The sequence below is a fragment of the Muntiacus reevesi genome, chromosome 1 (assembly GCF_963930625.1).
Source record: "Muntiacus reevesi chromosome 1, mMunRee1.1, whole genome shotgun sequence".
Lineage (NCBI taxonomy): Eukaryota > Metazoa > Chordata > Mammalia > Artiodactyla > Cervidae > Muntiacus > Muntiacus reevesi.
In genome coordinates, this window is record NC_089249.1 from 14,561,598 (window position 1) to 14,583,649 (window position 22,052).

General features: G+C 34.9%; 1 protein-coding gene across 4 annotated transcripts in view; it reads left to right on the forward strand.

Annotated features, from left to right (window-relative positions):
• WASHC4 (WASH complex subunit 4) overlaps positions 1–22,052 on the forward strand; it is a 56,689-nt gene that overhangs the window by 15,956 nt on the left and 18,681 nt on the right. For all 4 annotated transcript variants that reach the window (XR_010663475.1, XM_065938347.1, XM_065938325.1 and 1 more), the window contains exons 14-26: positions 3,028–3,154; positions 6,649–6,774; positions 8,588–8,695; positions 9,191–9,337; positions 9,454–9,533; positions 10,717–10,822; positions 11,352–11,468; positions 12,602–12,770; positions 13,440–13,594; positions 16,026–16,100; positions 16,353–16,457; positions 18,632–18,766; positions 20,726–20,834. Coding sequence is in view for 3 of the 4 variants with exons in the window: in XM_065938347.1 (XP_065794419.1) it covers positions 3,028–3,154; positions 6,649–6,774; positions 8,588–8,695; positions 9,191–9,337; positions 9,454–9,533; positions 10,717–10,822; positions 11,352–11,468; positions 12,602–12,770; positions 13,440–13,594; positions 16,026–16,100; positions 16,353–16,457; positions 18,632–18,766; positions 20,726–20,834 (1,559 nt within the window). In the remaining variant the exon portion in view is untranslated. The remainder of the gene's footprint in view (positions 1–3,027; positions 3,155–6,648; positions 6,775–8,587; positions 8,696–9,190; positions 9,338–9,453; positions 9,534–10,716; positions 10,823–11,351; positions 11,469–12,601; positions 12,771–13,439; positions 13,595–16,025; positions 16,101–16,352; positions 16,458–18,631; positions 18,767–20,725; positions 20,835–22,052) is intronic.

Sequence of the window (22,052 nt, forward strand, 5' to 3'; positions counted from 1 at the left end):
TTGTTTAACAATGCAATACAGTTGCTAAAAATGTCAGTTTGTATTTAGACTACATTAATAATTATACCCAAATTTTGGAAATTAGCTGTCATGTCTAGGCTAGGGGAATTGATAGTGGCATTGAATTCTTACTGGTCACATAATTAGTGTTTGATGGTGCCACGTTTTAAGAGGGCCACAAAGTGCAGCATCCGTGGATGAAGCTGATCAGGATGTTAGATCTGAGAACCATGACCTTTGAAGACTCTGGAAAAGTCTCTATATGGTTTTACCTTTAAAAGAGAAATCTGAAGAATGATGTGTTTTCTATTAAATATTTGGAGGGCGTTCAGGTTGAAGAGGGAACAGATTTAATTCCTGTGGCTCCAGAAGTTCAGTCAGAACCAGAGGATGAACAGATATTAATAATAATTGCCAATATTTTTAAGCTTGTCCTAGGCCTTCTGCTAAAGGATTTAAACACAGTCTTACATAAACTCTGTAACAATCCTCTCATGTGGGAAATAGTAAAATCACAACTAATATTTAGTTGTGTGCTTTCAATAAGCCAGTATATTCCAAGAACTTCATATGTGTCTTCTTTTTTAATCATCAGAAAATCCTGTGAGGTAGATGCTGCTGTTATGGCCATTTTATAAGTGAGAAAACTGAGATACAGAGAGAGTGACCTTACACAAATTTAAACAACTAATGTGTGGCAGAGCAAGGAGTTCACCTCTAGAGCAAAAGCCCTTAACACTGCTCTAAAGTACTGTGTTCATCCCATTTTCACCAGGGCACACAGCTAGGTACGTTTCAGAGAGGCCAGGCAGACCCGTGCGCAGCCTGCTCCTGGCCTCTGCAGCAGAGCTGTGCAAGCTGCCCTGAGGAGCAGTGACCCTTACACCAGCGCTGCAGGCAGTCCACGGTGCTGTAGGAACTGAGTCTTCTTTAGTGAAAAATGAATAAGTTGACTTGGAAAGATTCGTCCCCCCGTATGATGACATTTTAATGTTTCTAAATTCTTTTATTTCAAACATAAACCTGTAGTCCCTGCAGAGCACCTTTGAGCGAAGGGGGCAGTGTCTTTTTCATTCTCAGAACTCGCCAAAGAAACCTCAAATTCACAACACTGAAGTAAAGCCCAGGAGAGGGGAGTCCTGCTTGAGTCCTGATCACATTCTCCTCAAAGTGGAGGCGTTGCCCTGGGATTCTGCCCTTTATCTGTGCTGCAGGGTCTTAAATCAAATCACCCACAAGTCAAATAATAAATTTTAGCACCATTTGAGGCAGAGTGCAACTGTTGGTGGTGTTTGTTTAATGGAATCCTGGCTCAGCAGAAATAATTTTTCTCAGGTTTGATGGTGAGGTTTCACCTCCTTAAAACACATTGAATTAATTGAAATTAATTTATTATTTTTAAAATAAAAGAGGATTATACCTTAAATAGTTGTGCCCTGAAAGTTCTCATCTTGAGTGATTTGATATGCATTGATAGAGTGATGTAGTGTTAATAAGCAGCCTGCTTAGTAGAATTTTATTACTGATTCAGCTTTTCCAGATTGGGACAGTTTCCTAGATTTGGGCTTAAGTCCTGGCTCAGCTGAGTACTAGTATGATGTTGGGCCCATTACTTAATTTCCCTGTGTGTCAATTTCCTGTTCTGTAAATTGGAGATCATAATATGTTAGTTACTTATAAGGTTAATGTGAGGTTGGAATGAGTTAATTTGTGTTAAGTTCTTATAACAGTGATAAGCATTCTGTAAATGTTAGCTTTTATTTTCAGATTCTAAATACTTCCAGTCTGGTTCAGGCTGTCATCCCGTTTCCTCTGCATTACACAGGAACTTCCTAAGTGGTTTTCCTGCTTGTACCATTGTCCCCTATGTAGTTTATTTTTAGTATGCCAACCAAAGTGATATTGATCCTCCTCAGAGTTAGTCTGCTCAAATCCGCTAGCAGATGTCCCCAACCTTCAGGATCTAATGCCTTGATGACTTGAGGTGGAGCTGATATAATAATAGAAATAAAGTGCACAATAAATGCAGTGTGCTTGTATCATCCCATAACCATTCACTCCAGCTCTCCCAGGCTGTGGGAAAATCATCTTGGATAAAACCAGTCCCTGGTGCCAACAAGGTTGAGTCTAGAGTGGGGCTTCACTGGTGGCTCAGAAGGTAAAGCGTCTGCCTGCAGTGTGGGAGACTCAGGTTCAGTCCTTGAGTCAGGAAGATCCCTTGGAGGAGGAAATGGCAACCCACTCCAGCACTCTTGCCTGAAAAATTCCATGAACGGAGGAGCCTGGTGGGCTGCAGTCCGTGGGGTCGCAAAGAGTTGCCCACGACTGAGCAGTTTCACTTGAGGCTTTCCACTGAAGTCCTTCCCAGGCCTTCTACAGACCCCTTCCTACTCTCCACTCTGCCTGTTCCTCCACCCACTCACCCCTGTGTATCTCTGATCTCCTTTTCTGTTCTCAGCCCTCCTCTCTACTCTTCAGTCATCCTGACTTCTTTTAGCACTTCAGCATGGCACACACTCTTCTGTTGTGAGATGATTGCATTTGTTGTTTACTTTCCTAAAATTCTCATCTGTTGTATATTTTCATGGGTTACTTATTTATCTCCTTCAAATCTTGGCTCACGATCACTTTTTCAATAAGGCTACTTTGATCACTGTGTTTAAATTGTCCTTGCTGCCCCAGTCACTCTTCACTGTATTTTTTCCGTAGCACATAGCTGACATCTCAGAGTTCAGTTACTGATTGCTTTATTGCACAACTCTTCTTTCTGGAATGTCAGGTTCACGGGAGCAGAGATTTTTTGTCTATTTTGTTACTGCTGTTTTTTGTTTTTAGTACTGAAAATTAGTGCCTGGCCTGTATAGACATTGAGTGAATATTTGTTGCTTAAGCAAATTATGTGTGTGTGTATAACATGTGTATTTTGAATTGGCTGCTGCAAGGAAATATTTTATTCTAGCCAGTATGAAGAAATGGAAGTAAACTTTATTTCCTGTGCTGAATAACCTCAATATTTTCCTTTGTTAGAGATGTACAGTCTTACTACGTCTTTGTGAGCTCATGGATGATGAAAATGGAATCTATTTTATCTAAAGAGCAGAGAACGGATAAATTTGCTGAAGACCTCACCAGTAGATGTAATGTTTTTATACAGGTAGTTGCACCTTCTTTCTTAGAATGTTTGGATTATTTATTTGTTAATCCAGTGTACAGAAGGTACACTGTGAAAGAACTGTAAAGGGTAGGATATGTTTTTGTGTTTAAAACTGAAATTGATTTGGTTATGTGAGTTTGGATCTGTGTGACTTGTTTAGATTTTCTAATATATGCTTTTAATATATGCATCTAATGTATGCAAATCTACACTCCATGCAAGTCCTGACTTCTTAGCTGTATCCTGTAAGTTTTGATGTGTTGTATCTGTATTATTCTTTACTTCAAAATACTTAAAAAATTTATTGTGATTTCTACTTTGCTCTCTTGATTGTTTTGAAATAGAATTCTTCATTTCCAAAGGCATGAGGATTTCCTAGTTACCATTTTATTACTGATTTCTCCCAGTATGAAAATATTTTCAGTATTGAAGTTTGTTGAGATTTGCATTGTGGATCGGGCTATGGACAACTTTGGCACACATTTCATGTACACTTAAAAAGAATGTAGTTTGCTTGTTGTTGGTTATAGTATTTTATACATATCAAGTAGGATCATATTTGTTTGTTATTTTGTCTGAATATTCTGTCAGTTACTGAGATAATTAATTGGGTTGGAATCTCCCACTGTGTTATAGATTTGTCTTATTTATCCTTTGTCGCTTCGTCAACTTTCATTTTATGTATTTTGAGACTGAGTAGGCACATAACATTTAGAATTGTTAGAGGTGGCGAGTCAAACCTTTTGACAGCAAACCTGGTAATGCTTTTTGTCATAGGTCTCTTGTGCGATAGTAACATAGCTGTACCAGTTTTCTTTTAATTAGGTCTGTCTGCAAGGTCCGTGTGTTAACCATCCTTTTACTTGCAACCTGTTTGGCTCCTTTATTTAATGTGTGTCTCCTTTAAGCAACATATATTTCTCCCCAATGAAACTCTTTTATGTATGTCAGTACTGATACTCATATTTAATTAGCACCTGATTAGTTGCTTTCCATTTGTCTCACTTGTTCTGTGTCTGTATTCTTTTCCTTTCTTGCTCTCTTTTGAATTATTTTTATTTATTTTATTTTTCCTTCTGTTACTTTCATTCAATATTTTACTGTTCTTCTAGTGGTTGCTGAAGAGATTTTAAGATACATTGTTGAACATTAAGCTCCAATATAAATGAGTAGCTCACTCTCCAGACAGTATAAGGCTCTTAAGTCCTTTTAATTCTATTTACCCCTTCTCACCTGTGCTGCTGTTATGTATTTTGATTCTGTGTATATTTTAAACCACATAAGGCATTGTTACTATTGTCTTTAATAGTATTCATTTAGATTTACCCATATATTTACCTGTTCTGTTGCTTTTTATCCTTCTTGCATCTCCTCATCTTTCTACTTGTGGAATACCTGTTAAAATTTCACTTAACTTTATTGTTTTCTGGCTTCCTTTGTTTTTGTTGAGAAGACAGCTGTCAGTTTTGCTGTTTTTTTCAATATATGTCTTTGTTGGATTGCTTATAAAATTTGCTTTTTGGTTTTTAAGCAATATTACTTTGATGCAACTACATGAGGTTTTCTATGTGTTTTTGCTAGTTGGGATTTGTAAAGCTTTTGGAATTTGTGGAAAATTCTCAGTTATCAACTCCTTAAGTACTGTTCCTGTTCTAGTCTCTTTTTTAATTATTTCTTCATCTAACCTACTATTAAACCTGTCTACTGACGTTTAAAATTTTTTCTTAGTTCTTAATTAATTTTCAGTTTTTTTTTATAGTTTCCAATTTTCAGAAATAATTTTGTGTTTTATTTCCTTCTGCATACTCAGTGTAATTACTTTGAAGCCCATGTCCAATAATTGCATTATCTAGCTATTTCTATTGTCTGTTTTTTGTTGTTTGTTTTTTGGATATATCTTATTGCTTTGTATGCTTGGTGGTTTTTAATAACACAAATTGTATATAGAACTATAGACATAATTTGAAGATCTGGGTATTGTTTTTCTTCCTCCACAGAGGATTTAATATTTGCTTCCTATACACATTAGTCTAGCACAACTAGTAACTGAGATTACCTCAGCCCAGTCATGGGTTTAGATGATCTAAATTGGGACCTAAATTGTATGATGGCTGTTTTTTCTAGTTCACCCTTACTTTTTGGGGGTAGTTTTTAAGAATACCAACTCAGAGCCTGGTTGATATAGCAGAACTCCCTCCTCTCCTTGATGGGCCATGAGCTCCTATTTTTATCCTCAGGGATCCTGAAAGATATGTCTGGCTTTTGTCTTTGTTATCCTCTTTTGGAATGGGCAGATGCCTCTATGGGAAAGCAGCCTCAAATGCCGGGCTCATGTCTCTGGGTTTCTGTCTTCTCCCTATGGTGGCTCTGTGGTTCCTTATTTTCTTAATAGCTCTTTAATATCTTCCAAGAGTTAAAAAAAAATGTTTTGTCTAGATTTTCTGGTTGTTTTATATGGGAAGGTTGGTCCAACTTATCTATTCTGCCATTGACAGAAACAGACCCCAGACCTTCCCCCACCCCATTTAGATGCTTAAAATACATCCTTCTTGTGTACCCTTCACAAGTTAATGACCGTCTGGGAATGAGGTGATAGTATCTCGTGACCTCTCTGCCCCCTCCCACCTCTTTCTCTGCCCGCCTTAGCGTTAGCTCTCCCTGTTCGTTGTCTCTTGCTTTCTGACTTTGCCCAGTGCTACAGTCTGTTCAGGGTCTGGTGTAACAGGCCTGTAGCTGACAGGTAAGACTTGCGACTCTTTCCTGCATGCACAGCCCAAGCTCTGATCTTACTGTCACCTCTTAGGAAGCGACCTGCTCTCTGATTTCTTAGTCCTCTTACTTGTCGCATCTCTTCACCGTAGAGCTGTTACTGGTTCACAGAAATTCCCCTCCCTGCATTGTGTCATTCCTTTAGTCAGCCACTGTCACTTACGGTGGAGGTGGAGGAAAAGGTTGAGAATCACTGGCATATAACTGCTGCCCTGACTCCTTGGATATATTCGCAATAATATAGTTTAGGTTCATCTCTAAACTGTACATGTATCTCTTTTTGGTCCTTCTTTATAAACTCAAGGAATCTCCACTCTTCTGTTTCTGTGTGTCCTTCTTGGAGCTAAATGAAAATATATTTGAGAGGTAATACCCTTTTTCTTGTTTTGTATTCTGTCCTTTTTCTTTGGGTTTATTAGCACTAAATTTTTTTTAGTGCTTCCTATATACATTGCTCACAATTCTTTAATTGCAGTTATGTACTGTAATGTCAATAGGACCAACCTTCCAATATGTGATAGGTTACATAACTTTAAAGGGGTGCTTTGAAACTTCACCACCATGTATAATACTGTGTGTAAAGAGTATTTCAAAATCTTAAATGCACTTTAGGAACATTAGATATTGGTGAGTTGAAGGATTATTATCACATAGAGAATGAAATCTTGAAGAAATGAAACCTTTTATTGTGATTTTAAGTGATGTTTTATGTTGGTTTTTTATAGGGCTTTTTATATGCATATAGTATTAGTACCATTATTAAAACCACAATGAATCTCTACATGTCCATGCAAAAGCCAATGACCAAAACATCAGTTAAGGCATTATGCAGGCTTGTTGAACTTCTCAAGGTAAGTTTTGGATTATTTTACCTGGCCATTATAATTGAGAAATGATCTGAGCATAGAGTAGGATTTGGGGGGGTACGGTTTGACTTCATGATTATGAGTATAAAAAATTATGAGAATGTATTTGTCTCTCAGTTAGATAAAGGAACTCGCCAGTGACAGAAATTTCTGAATAATTTTCTGTGAGTGGCCAATATACTTAAACTTTATTAAAAGTTAACATGTAGTTAAACAGAAAAAAAGGAAAATGAAAAGATTAGTCAAAATATTAGTAGTTTTACTCATGAAAGTTCTAAGTGTGTTGCATGAGTTTTAAAAACTACACATGAAACGTTATATTTTATAGCATTAAAATGCATATGAAGCTAGTCAGCATGAGGCTCTGTATTTTGTAATTTAGAGGAAGTGTTGTAATCTTGGGATTTGATTGCTTTTGAAAATGTGGTAAAATGTTTCTTAGCATACTCTTAAGTAAAAAAATAAAACTCATAGGCAGGAGAGCCTACTTGTAGCTTTTTGTAAAACTTGAGCTAAAGATTTGCTAGTGAATTTCTGTTAATAGTGGCTTTAGATTTGCTTAGGAAATAAAGATAGTTTGGAGATCTTGTCTTTAGATTTTTAGCAGTTTTTTCCTTTAAGATATTATTTTATTTATTTTTAATAAAATGCAAATGCAGAAGTGTATATATGTATAAATGCATGTATATCTTTTATTTAATATGTAAGCATAATTTAAAAATAATAAACAGTTAAAAATCTATTATCCCATTTAAGAAAGTGAATGTTACCAGTATTTTCAAAGCCCCCTGTCTTGTCCTTCCCAGATTGCTTAATCTACCCTTTCGGAGGACCCACTGTCCTGAACTTTATCATTCCCTTGTTTCTTTTCAGTTTGTGGCATATGACTGAACTTATCAACCACTCATTGTTTAGTTATAAATGTTTTTGAAGTTTGTACTAATGGAGTGATGTCTTATGTACTCTTTGTCTTGGTTTCTTTTTAATCAGAATTTTTTATTTGGTCTCACCCATGTTGGAATGAGTAGCTGTCGTTCATTAATTATCATTACTGTGTCGTCTTCCTGGGGTTGGACTTCTGGGTTGTTCCAGTTTTTGCTGTTTTAAATCATGTTGCCATTCTTGTATTTATGTTTTGTGGTATAATTGTGCAGAAGTTTTTATGAGGTGTTATAAACCTATGAGTGGATTGCTGGGTTTTATGCTATGTATATAATTAGCTTTTTAAGATGATGCCAGATTATTTTTCAAAGTAGTTAACATCAGTTTACATTCCTCCATCAATATATTAGATTTCTGTTGTTCCCTACCTGGCCAACCTTGGTATTATCAACTGTTTGTGTGTGTATGCACATGTATTTATGAATTAGTGTTTATAGATGACTTTATACTTAACATTTCCCTGATGATTAATGACAATATCTTTTCAAATATTATTAACTGTTTCTTTTGTGAAAAATATTTTCATGTCTTTTGTTCAGGTATCTGTTGAATTATTTGCCTTTTAAAAAAAGTGTTTATTTCGTTTGGTGTCTACATATCCTGAGTACTAATCCTTTGTGTGTGGCAGGTATTTTCTCATACATTGGTTTATCTTTTAATTTTCTTTATAGTGGCTTTTGATAAACAGAAATTTGTCATTTTAATATAGTTGAATTGACCAGTCTTACCCTTTATGGTAGTGCTTTTTTCATCTCATTTATAAATTTCTTACCAGGCCCAAAGTCATAAGGATATTCTAGAATTGTGCCTAAATATTTTAAGTTGATTCTCACAGAATGACTTCTGATTGTTTTAGGCGATAGAGCATATGTTCTACAGGAGAAGCATGGTTGTGGCTGATTCGGTCTCACATGTAACACAGCACCTCCAGCATCAGGCTCTGAATGCTATTTCTGTGGCCAAGGTATAAAAGCACAACTGTATTATCTTTCTGGTTTGCCGTCCTGTTGTTTTGTGTTTTCTGGTTAAACTTGTTTATCCACAGTATTCTCGGTTATTATCTCCAAGGTATTCCATGATTTTACTGAGAGTGATCAGGATTATCTTTAGCCTGAATTTCCAGCATTAACACAGTTCTACTAAAAAAGGACATACTGTGCATTTTTAGAATAATGTGTCTTTCTTAAATTATTTCCTTGTTAAATTGATAAAGTAACTTTGAGATACGCCTAGTAATTTGCTGTTTCTGACGGTGCTCAGCAAGAATTTTATGGAAATAAAGCATCTGACATTATCATAAGAAGTGAACAGGGAAAGTATTTCTCTGTTCTTAAGTATTTTAAGTATTTGTCTGTTAAGTTGAATCATGGAAAAGATAACTGAAAAATTTTTCCTCATGAGTCTTTTGTTACTGCCTCAAATTTAAAGCTGCTCTGTCCTGTTTCCTTTTATCTTTAAGAAAAGAGTAATTTCTGACAAAAAATATAGTGAACAGCGTCTTGATGTGCTCTCTGCTCTAGTTTTGGCTGAAAACACTCTAAATGGACCAAGCACAAAGCAGCGACGACTTATTGTTTCTCTGGCGCTGAGTGTGGGCACACAGATGGTAAGGGATTGCTGTTACTTACAGGGTAAAAATGAGACCTCACACTTCCCTTTTTACTGACTTAAGAAACCTGTCCTTCAAGTGCAACTTCTCTGTGTTTTTCCCCTCCCTAATAGAAAACATTTAAAGATGAAGAACTCTTTCCACTTCAAGTAGTCATGAAAAAGCTGGATCTTATCAGTGAACTTCGAGAAAGGTAAGTAGGGGTCTGCAGTGGTAACAAAAGATACGGGTGGTGGAAACATCAGGGCTTTTTTTTTTTTTTTTTTTTTTTAAATAGGCTAGCAATAGAAGGAATATAATCTAGGTAGACCTTTGGTTCCTCCTTGTAACATCTGTGCCATGACTAGAATGAGACTCTGACAAGGGTTCGTATTTCTTTTACTTGTCTTCTGTAGTAAGGATGAAGCTTTTGGAAGATCTCACTTGAAAAATGTGATATAGCCCTTAGAGGATTGGCAGACTCTGGAACTATTGTGCTTATTGTGATGGGTATCTCTGATGGACTCAGTTGCTGCTTTGTAACAAGCCTTCATCTACTTGTGAGAGACTTAGAGCCATCTCACATGGTCTTCCATAATTTTATTTGGGACAGAATTTGAGTTACATTGTTGGTTAGACAATCACTAAGATGGATTCATTTTTGGAAGGCTTATTTGTATAACTCCTGTGGCTTTATTGTTTTCTTTTTATCAAATAAGCATTGAGTTTCTTAGAGAGGAAAATGGGTTTTCTGAATTTTGATTTCCAGCTGAACTAAGATTACTGCACAATTTTTATTTAACGCTCCTATTTATAGCATAATGTTTTTGTTATTCGGAGAAGCTCAGATTTTTGTAGTTAGTGGCATTTCACTTTCTATCCATGGGAGAAATACTGAACTTTTCTTCACTATAAGATATTTATGATCAAGTTGTTGCCCTATAAAGCATGAAATGGTCACTTGGCAAAGATAATAAATAGGTTGAGTGCCACTGGTTTTTGTGGTTGCTGTTTTGGTCACAGTTTTTTGAAAGGTTTCCTTTTCAACTTTGAGACAGGTAAAATGGTGCATGTGGTGCAGGTCTTGTAAGTCTAGTCATATCAAATAATACTGAAAATTTAAACTATCTTAATTAAAGTTATATATTTTTTAAGTATGCTTTAAAACTAAAATGCATTTATAAAATTCTGACAGTGTCAGATATTGGACTGTTTTGTTACCATTATTTGAAGAATATTTATTTTATGACTTTTCTGTGCTAATTTTGAGTTAAATTATATAGGGAATACAGATATGAATAGACACTCTTACCTTTACAGTATGTAATGTCATTCTTTTCATTATTTTGGGGGGTTGCTTCCCTTTTGGTACCACTGATGACTGCTTTACATTGTAGAGTCCAGACACAATGTGACTGTTGTTTTCTATACTGGCATCGAGCTGTCTTCCCAATTTATTTAGATGACGTATATGAAAATGCTGTTGATGCAGCCAGACTACATGTAAGTAAAAGAATAGTGTAAAGAACATTATTTCTTCATTTTTTTAAATTCACTGTCAAACCATTTTAATTAATTTTAAAATAGATCATTTAATAAACCATTTAAAAACTGGTGCTGTTTTTTTAACAGTGCTATGCATATAAATTTTATATTAATACAAATTAATTTGAATATATAACTCTTCTCTTATTCCTAATCATTCTCATTTCACTGGGTTTTAGTTTGTGTCAAAATAATTGACTTATTTGTCAGCAAGGTATTCAGATCTTTCCATTTCCTATGGAAATGAATGTATTTGAATGCTCAAGATAAAAAGGATTAGTTAATGTGTTTTTTTTTTTTTTTTTTTTGGTTTTAGTATATGCTTTAGAGAATAAAATTCAACTCTTAACTTAGGAAAGTAAGATAGTCATGTGTAGAAAAACAGCCTTCAGATTGAGGCTTTGTCTTTTAAGATAGGTGACTTCTGCAATATAATTTAGAGATGTAGTTTTTCTAAATTCATGTACCTTCTAATTTTCTTCTTTAGTACATGTTCAGTGCTTTACGTGACTGCGTACCTGCCATGATGCATGCGAGGCATTTGGAGTCCTATGAAATACTTCTGGATTGCTATGACAAGGAAATCATGGAAATTTTAAATGAGGTAACATTTGAGATTGAAAAGCTTAAGACGTGTTTGGAATGCAGTGTTTGGAAAAACTTTTTGGGTTGAAGCAGACTTTCACAAATTTATGATTCTTACTTACAAATCACTGTCTAGAACAAAGGAACTGTCACTGTTGTGCTTAATTGGTCTTTAATTCCTAATTTTTTGTATAGAAATCCAGATTAGGAATTTGGAATTTTTTTTTCTTTTACTTTAGTAAGTAGTATATTTGAATTTAAAGTCCTATTCATTAGAAGACTGCAAATGCACAATTGGTTTGAATACTGTCTGCTGCTCATGGTAATACAATTAAGACAACTATCAATGTTGAATTTCATTTTGAGAGCTAATGACTGAAATCTTTTATATTTAAAAGTAAACCCTGTTTCTTGTGTAACAATTTAATTGCATCTCTCCTTGTTCTAATGAAGTGTGTGTTGTAAACAGTGCTATCTTTAAAACTATATTTTCAGCCAGCATTATTTTTATATGGAGGAAGGAATTAAAAATAAGTTTTACAGTATAAATCTTACTCAGGTTTGCTAAAAATGTGAGGTTTTTAATCTAATTTCTCGTGCTGAATATTCATATTTAGAAAATAAGGTACATGTCTTGGTCAGTATTTAGAACCCCATGTTACACCAAAAAAGATGATTAATTTCATTGCTGTTAGCTCAGTGAGTTTTGTGATTTTTAATAATTATTACATGGAAGCATTTAAAAATTTTTCTCTTGCATGTTCTCAGGCTCTTTCTTCCTTTGTTCTGGTTTATATAAATTTTATGCTTCATGTTGTATATTCATGTTCCTTGGGGTGAAACTACCAGACATTAGCTTTTGATTTTCTTTCCTAGGGTATTATACTTAAAATACTAATGAACTCATTAGAACTCATCTGACTGCTTCCTGGTTAAAAAAAAAGTCATTGATTTAAAATGGATAGCAAAATAATTTCACTTTCCCAGTGAAACAGTATTTTACCAGAGAGTATTTAGTTTGACAGTTTGACAAGCTTTTTCATCATTGTACTGAGTATAAAGCTCTTCACACTGAGAACATGGACATCTAGAAGAATCATACAATTGGAACATCATTTTGAAAATTTAAGATATCAATTCTTTTCTCAATAGCATTTGCTGGACAAGTTGTGCAAAGAAATAGAGAAGGACCTGCGACTTTCTGTGCATACTCATTTAAAGCTGGATGACAGAAACCCTTTCAAAGTTGGCATGAAAGACCTGGCCCTTTTTTTCTCTCTGAATCCAATTCGGTTTTTCAATCGTTTCATTGACATTCGAGGTGAGTGTTCTGGTTTTCTTCTTAGGGTCATATTCTATATGTGTTTGCTCTGTTAAAGAACAAATAACAAAAATGAAATCTTGAGAAAAATCTTTCTTTGTATTAGTCCATTTATTCTTGAATTCCTTTTTGTTTCTTCATTTTTGTTTTCCTAGCAGCTTATTTTATTATTTAAAGAACACTTTTTAGCTCTCAGTCGTTTCTTTTTAATTAATTCATTTTTTATTATTATTTTTGGTTGCACTGGGTCTTTGTTGCTGTGTGTGGACTTTCTCTAAGTCCAGCAAGCAGGGGCTTCTCGTGGTGGTGCGTGGGCCGCTCGTTGCGGTGGCTTCTCTTGTGAAGCGCAGGCTGCAGTAGTTGTAGCCCATGGCTCGCTAGTTGCAGCCTGTGGACCCTAGAGCTCAGCCTCATTAGCTGTGGTGCACTGGCTTAGTTGCTCCATGGCATGTGAAATCTTCCGGCCAGGGATTGAACCCATGTCCTCTGTGTTGGCAGGCAAAGTCTTATCCGTTGCACCACCAGGGAAGTCCCATTCCTAGCACCTTATTTTAAAGGAAGAAATTTAATGTTCAAAGACAAGTTGTTTCCTTTTTAGTGTCATTTTTCTTCCTTTCCTACTGTTATCATGAATCAAAAAAAGTTTTGATTTTTTTGTTTGTTTTGAAGCTTATGTAACTCACTACCTAGACAAGACTTTCTACAATCTAACGACAGTAGCTCTTCATGACTGGGCTACTTACAGTGAAATGAGAAATTTAGCAACTCAGCGTTATGGATTGGTTATGACAGAGGCCCATCTTCCTAGTCAGACTTTGGAACAGGTATAGTATAAAGTGTTAGTATAGTCTAATGGTAGCTTAATAGTATTTCTCTAAGACAATTTAAAAAAAAATTTTATTTAGTATGTGTTTATATTTCAAAGTTGAAAGTGAAAAGAGAATATTTGCTATATAAAAAACCTCATAGTTGAGAAGAATAAAAAATTAGTGCTGATTTGCTTTATGAAAGAATTTATCACATGCTTCCAAATGTTTATACTTTACCTTTTGTTGAAATTTTGGTACATACATAAATTTACATACAGCTTTTCAGAAACAAATTAGGATAGTGAGGTGACTTCTGCTGAACTTTTACAAGTTTAGTCAAGGTCACAGTTAAGAATTTTAAACTAGATATATGTGCTTTAATAGCTTAGAAAAATGGTTAAATTTATAAAATTGTATTTGTTTTTAAATTGAGTGCAAAATATTTAGCTTTATTAATTCAGTAAGCTAATTTGCAAAATGGTTGTATCTCAGGAATGCAAAGATTTGTCTTCATTTAATTTGCATGTAATTCTTTCTAAGATAATCCAGATATAATATTTACTAAAATCCATTAATTTAGTTCCAAAATTTGAAAATCATAATTTTTTGTTCATCTTACTGCATGTATAGGGGTCAGTTCCAGGATCAGTTTGTATATCCTTTCATTCACTTATTTATAAAATTAATATTTTTCAAAAACTTGCTGGACGCTGCGCTGTGTTACCGGGGAGGGTTGCCGTTTCCTTCCCCAGGGATCTTCCTGACGCAGGGGGTGAACCCATGGACTGCTTTGCAGTCAGACTTCACCACCGAGTCTCCTGTGAAGCCCTCAGTGTGTTTAGGGATGCAAAAATAAATAGAAACAGTCTTAGCTCAGGTACCTGTAGCCTAGTGGGAGAAAAATAATGAGTAAATGAATTTTTAGATTAAAATGCGAGAAAATCTATAATAAAAACTTAATCAAAGGGGTGTTGTGATAATACTTTGAGTCCCAGTTAGAAAAGCTATGGAACAGTTTACATGATACCTTTCACTAGATGTTAGAGTAATCACTGAAGATTGAAGGATTCTTACTAGGTAACTTGTATATTAAAGGTACATATGGGTAAGCTCAGTCGCTCAGTCTTGTCCTACTCTTTATGAACCCATGAACTGTAGCCCACCAGGCTCCTCTGTCCTTGGAATTTCCCAGGCAAGAATACTGGAGTGGGTTGCAGTTTCATTCTCCAGGGTATCTTCCTGACCCTGGAATCAAACCTGCATTCTTTACCACTGAGTCATCTGAGAAGTCCTTATATTCAAGGTAGTCTAGTATAATTAAAAGAAGCATAAAGATTTGGAATTAGACTTTCTAAAATCCCTGGGTTCTGCCTCTTCCTAGCTCTTTGACTTTGCAGAACTCTCTTAGTTTCATTTTCTTCAGCTGTGGAATTTTATTTTTTTCCTCCTTTTTTATTTTTTAAATTATGAAAGTAACACATTTATAGGAGATTTAGAAAATGCAGAACAAAGTTACATATAGTCCACTATACATTGCAATTATTTTTTTAAGTAGATCAATTAAGAGTTTTAGTTGGCATTTCCTTATCAGACTCTCAAAAATTAATAAAATGAATAGAAAAGTAGAAGGATATAGTAGACCTGAAAAACACTATGAATCAATTCAACATAATTAAGTTTTATACAATTTTCACACAATAGCAGGATACAAATTCTATTTAAGTTCCCATAGACTATAAACCTGGAGACACTGGAACATATCCAGGGACATAAAAAACAAGGTGTAAAAATTTCATGGTCTAAAGGTAACTGAAGTCATACAGTGTCTGTTCTCTTATCACTGTGGAATTACGTTAGAAATCAATATCAAAAGGTACTTGAAAATAGTCCACATTTTTAAGTGCAATGTGTCCTTTACCAAAGAGAGATCTTTAACTTAGCCATTGAAAGCCTCAGTAAAAATAAAAGACTGAAAAAGCAGAGGGTGATCAGCTGTGGAATTTAGAAGAATAATATCTTTTTAAGAATTCCATGTAAAGGACCTTGCACAGTGCCTGAAAAATAGTATATACTTTAGAGATCACCACATATTCTGGCTGCCTTTTAGAATCTGACTGTTAATTTACTTTCTGAAAAATATAGAAAAAATTCCTTGGGAAGACAAATATTCTCAGAAGTGGTAGGGAAATGATTGTGAGTCATTGATCTTTGAAGTTTTAACTTTTCCTGTCTACACAAAAGGTATAACAGTCAGATTTCCCCAAGCAGTTAGTCCCAATTGTATGTGTCAGAAGCCTCTTCTAACCTTTGATTGTATGTTTTCTGTAGTTCTTTAAAATAATTTAAAAATATTGGGTGACTTAATATAAGCAGTAAGTTACTATATTGATAAGTTTGATTATTTTAAACTAATAATAATAGAACTTATATGTGGATTGTTTTGTAGGGCCTGGATGTCTTGGAAATTATGAGAAACATTCATATATTTGTATCTCGATACCTCTATAATCTCAATAATCAAGTGAGTAAGTTTAAAAAAAAATTTTTAATGTGGGTGCATGTATAGTAGGAAAGGCTGGGGGCAAAGGATTGATTCTTAGCAGTGAAAGTAAAATAAAGGAAACAATGATTGTTTAGAGATCTTGTTTATTTCTTTGCTTTGACTGTATTATCTTCTTGAATGACTTTCCAATTATCTCTAATAAAATAGAGTTCTAAAATTCTTAGATTAACTGACCAGTGTTTGCTATGGATTGTGTTTGTTTTATTACAGATTTTTATTGAACGAACAAGTAATAACAAACATTTGAACACTATTAATATTCGACATATTGCTAATTCAATTCGAACCCATGGCACAGGAATCATGAATACAACAGTAAGAAGCTTCTGGGAGGGGACGTTGTACAGATGTTTGATGCTGCTGTTTAGTTTGGAAGTTTAAAAATAGTTTTTTCATTGAATATTCTGATAAATACATATTATTACCTGTTCATAACACCTGAATTTCCATTTTTCTGTTTGGTGTAATTGAAATATCTGGCACTGAAGTTGTGTTAGGGATGGAAATGGAAGCTTTGTGATTCAAAAGGCACTTTAGAATGTCTTACCATCTCAAGATCATCATCATGAGTAACATTGGAGATTTGAAGACATCAGCATAAATATATATCTATGTGGGTTGGCTGACAGTCTGAAAAGTTACTTTTGAAAGCAAATCACTGATAGTTTGTTTAACATCATCCCTGGTGGCTCTGCCACCAGGCGAGGAGTCTGCCTGTGATGCAGGAGACCCAGGTTTGATCCCCGGGTTGGGAAGATCCCCTGGAGAAGGGAATGGCAACCCACTCCAGTACTCTTACCTGGAGAATTCCATGGACAGAGACGCCTGGAGGGCTACCGTCCATAGGGTCGCAAAGAGTCAGACACGACTGAGCGACTAACACTTTACACTTACGTGCTCTTTTTTGGGGGAGAGCACTTACTAGTTATTTGATACCCTTAAAAATAGCAATTTGCTAAAAATATCTCAGATCTTCCTAAAAATGGGCAGTCATGTGAGAGAATGAATCATTTGAGCTTATATGCTATTTGTCCTCTGTGGGAAAAAGAGAAATCTTTAGATTTACCTGCTTTTCAGGTCACAGTTTCTCCTTGAGGAAAGAATAATGCGAATGTTTAAATAGTACAATATTATTAAGCATATTTGGGAGTAAGGGAATAAGGAAAAATTACATGACTGGAAGGTTACAAAGGACCATTTTTAGTGTAGTGGAGAAGCTATTTTTGACCTGATAAGTAATATGGTTGGAGCTCTTTGTTAGTGGTTACCAGGAGACAAACGAGACATGAATGGAGTTTCAGATTTCAAGTCAGGAATCATCTGCATAGAGATTTCTGAACCTTTCAGGATCAAACTCTTCTTTGACCTCATCTCTCAAGCATTCATGTAACAAATGTAATTATGCTTGTATTTTATATGTCTCAGGCACTGTGCTGGGTGCTGAGATGAGAAAAACAGACATTTCTTGCTTACATAGTAATTGTACTCTGGTGGGAGAAACAGCTGCTGTTCAGTTAACCACACTAATAAATGTAAATTCCTGATGTCTGGTGATGGTGAGCTGAGCACAGAAAAAATAAGATCAGAGATTGACAGATTTACCCACTATTAAGATGGGTAATAATCTTCTAAGAACTACTACAACTGAGGAGATCATGAAAAAGCAGTGTTTTAAGCTGAAAGAAGTTCTGAGAAAGCACCCATTTCCATAACTGGGTGATGAAGACTGTTAACATGGGCTTACATATGCCAAAATAATTGGTAATATTTGAAGGTGGTGGGAATGGAAATTAATGCAAGGCTTTCATCTGAGGGTCAGAATTAATCTTGTTTTGACTTTAATCGCAGCTCAAATCCTACTTTTTCAATGTTTTCTAAGTCTAGATCAGGACCTTTTAATCCAGTCTCAAAACACCTGCACTTCTCATTTTACAGGTTATTGCAGTTGAGATTTCCTAGTTTGTTTAGCATGTATTATACTTGTCTTAAAACGCCTGTCACTCCCACCAGAACACACTTGATGGTGACAAGGGCAGCGTCTAGCGTGAGAGCAGGTGCTTTGTCTTGCACACAAGAGGTGCTTAAAATGTTTATGAGTGAATAATTGAATGTTTACCATCTTCCTTTAGGGAAGGTCAAAGAGCACCATGTTTTTACTTTAGTATCAGTTCACTCATGTGCATTGGTAATAATCTCCTGAGTGTGGTTTATGACATAAAACCTAGCGTGTCAGCAAATCTGGTTTATGATTCTCACTATAGCTCTTAGTCGTATTATTATGTGACTATATTTTCTGTTTTTAAATTTCTTTTTTTGTGTCATAAAAATATTTAAGAGGAGCTTTTAGAAAGTTTTATAAACTTTGGCAATAAAAACTTCATTTATCTCAGGTCCAGAATGAATTAGACTTTATAAATGGATTATTTTATTTAGTACTACTGATTTGAAGTTAAGTTTTATATTTAATTTTTCCAATTTTAATTTTATAGGTCAATTTCACCTACCAGTTTTTGAAAAAGAAGTTCTATATATTTAGCCAATTTATGTATGATGAACATATCAAATCCAGATTGATTAAAGATATTCGGTTTTTCAGGGAAATCAAGGACCAAAACGATCATAAGGTACTTTTACGTATTCTTCTGAAAAGGTGGTTTGATTCCGCTACTGACTACACTGGCGTCCCTGCCACCGCTTGCTTTACTTCCCTGTGCCTCGCAGGCGCTGTTCAGATCGAAGGTTTGTGGCAGACCTGCGTTTTCAGATGCTGCTTATCTTTTTAGCAGCAAAGTATTTTTAAATTAAGGCATGTATATTATTTTTTATATGTAATGCTATTGAATACTTAATAGACTATAGTACGGTGAAAACATACACTGGGAAATCAAAAAACTAATGTGATTCACTTCATTGCAGTATTTGCCTTGTTCCTCGGTCTTGAACCAAACCTTCAATAACTTCAGTGTTTGCCTATATAGCAAATGTTTATGCTGAAATTCATTATGAGTTACTCTACTAGGGATTTCTGTTTTCTTTTTCACATAACTCCCTGGTTTGACTTCCAGTTATCTGTATTTTCCCTTGTAATTTCTTACCCTTTGCATTCTCTGTAAGTGAAAGTGTAAGCAAAAAGTAAATGATGAATGTAACCAGGTATTACTTTTCTTCATTTTAAAATAATGCAAGAGCAGAAACATTTAAACAGTGTATTGTTTAACATTTAAACTAAATGTTTTCCTTCATTTCTGCCTTCTCCCAATTCCATTTTCTGGGGCCAGTTGCTATTAACAGTGTCATGTGAAGTCTCCAGATGTCTGTGGATTAACATGTATTTGTGCATTACAAATACTGCTTTTTTCCTTAACAAAAATGGACTGATGCTAAGCATACTGTTTTGCACTGTGCTTATCACATATCAGTACCCATAGATCTACCTTGTTCTTTTGCAGAGTTGATAGTAAAGATGCATATTGTAAGTCCTTTAACCTCCTACTGAGAAATAGTTATTCAGTAGCTTCTGATTTCTCTGTGCTACAAACAGTGCTACAGATAACATCCTTGCCTATTTATCTCTGTGTGTTAGGGACTGTTTTTGAAAGACAGATTCCTTGAAGAGGAAAAGGGCAAAGAATATGATTGTTTAAAATTTTGATACATGTTGCCAAGTACTGTAAAAATACTGCACCAGTTGACAATCCCACCAGTAATTTATAAGAATGCTATTTTACTTTCGCCCTCTGGACTGACTTTTCCCGTAGCGAAGTGAAGAATTGTAAGTGTTAACAGTACAGAGGCACGTATAGCCGTGTGGGTAGAGAAAGCAGCAGGCTTGGATGGATTTTATGTTTGATTTGCCACATCCAGACCTGTTTTTATTACTCTTCTTAAGCATCACCTAGTTCTAGCCCTCTTATATATTAGTTCATTCTTTTCAGTGTCAGAGCAGCAAAATAATTAATAAAATTACAGATTAGTTATCAGGAAATTACATTAACTCATTTTTATTGAATCAGAAATTAATGTTCAGAGAAATAAATGGTGCTGCTGTTGTATAAGAATTGTTTCCATTTGTTACTCATATAAAAGGAATGATTTAAAATTTTTTTTTTTTTTTAATTGACTAAGACTTGAAAAACCATTTTTTATCGGTGATGGCAGCTAGAAATTTTAGTTCAGCTGATGTGTGTTGTTTGGGAAGGAGTGTGTTTTTATGTAAGCCCCTAATACTTTTCAGCCCATGGAAACTTTTCACAAATCTCTGAACAGATGTTTCTAGGAGGAATTGATTTCTTTTATCTATCTGATAGAGCAGTTGGAAGACCAATGTTGGTAATGGGAAACCTGAGTTTGGTGGCATTCATAATTATTCCCTTTAATATAAAAATATTTAATTTATATTGACCTTGAATATTGGTAGTTTTTGTGCTATATATGAATTTTTTGTCATTAAATTCAGTAATTGTTTTTTTGAACACAATGGAAATGCAAAATTAGAACAGTGATACTGGTATGATTGATTTGGTGGGTATTTTATGTTTTAGGAGTCTTTATTAACAATGGCAGTCTTCAAATTTTCTCTGTAGTATCCTTTTGAAAGAGCAGAAAAATTCAATCGAGGCATCAGAAAACTTGGAATAACCCCAGAGGGACAAAGCTACCTTGATCAGTTCAGGCAGCTCATCAGCCAAATTGGTAAGTTATTGTAAACATGTTGAAAAGTAAAGTACAAATGCCAAGAATCTGTCTGATATATTATAAATATCTCATAGGAATAAACTTAATATGTGTGTGCCTGAGTTTAGCTTTATTGCACTAGTAATTTCCTTTCCTTACCAAAAGTTTTTCAAGTATGATTAGATGGTTGGTGCACAAATAATTGATAGATAAATAAAATATTTATAAATAAAATAGTATAAATAAATATTTTGTGGATAAATAAAACCTCTTCAATTAAATTAAAAATATAACTAACTCATCTCAAAGGCCATACTCAGTAAATAATCAGCTGGTAATTATTTATTGGGTGCCTTTTCTTTTCAAGGTCCTATTTCAGACTTTTAAAAGAGGGTCCCTCAAGTTAAGCCTAAATTCAAAGTTGTGCAGGGTTTATGTGAAAAATTATTTAATAATTTTTCTATGCTCCACCATTTTATATTTATATATAATTTCTTGAGTTGTCCTTCTGCCTTACAAGTAGAACTTGTTTTCTGCAATGTGTAACACTATTTAAAAGGAAGAACTTCACTTAAAAATAATCCAAGATTAAAAAAACTGTATACTTACTTGAGCTTTTCATATGCATTACCTCTATTAATGTCCTCATGGTAACCCTTGAGATAGGCATATAATCATCTTTTTAAAGATGAAAAAAGAGAAACTCAGAAATAAGTGGTGTTGCCGGGATTTTAACCAGGATTTTTCGGCTCCAAGTCCGAAGATGTTTCATATTCTTCACAGTTGCAGACTGCAAGCAGTTCAGTCAGTTCTTATTGACTCTGAAACTGAAACTGTTAGTCGCTCAGTCGTGTCTGACTCTGTGACCCCATGGACGGTAGCCCACCAGTATCCTCTGTCCCTGCGATTCTCCAGACAAAAATACTGGAGTGGGTTGCCATTTTCTTCTCCAGGGGCTCTTCCCGACCCAGGACTCAAACCTAGGTCTTATGCATTGCAGGCAATTTCTTTACCGCCTGACCCACTGGGGTCCCTTATTGACTCTAATTTGGTAAAATTTGGCCTCCTGAGATTCACTGATTCATTGTTATCAAACATTTTAAAAGGCTTTGTTAACCAAATATTTTTCTCAATGCTGAGAATACAAATAGCCTTTGTTCTCAAGAGGCTTTAAGTTTACTAGTGAGAAAGGTATGATAAACATTTAGTTAGGGAATAAAGTCAGCACTAGCTAAA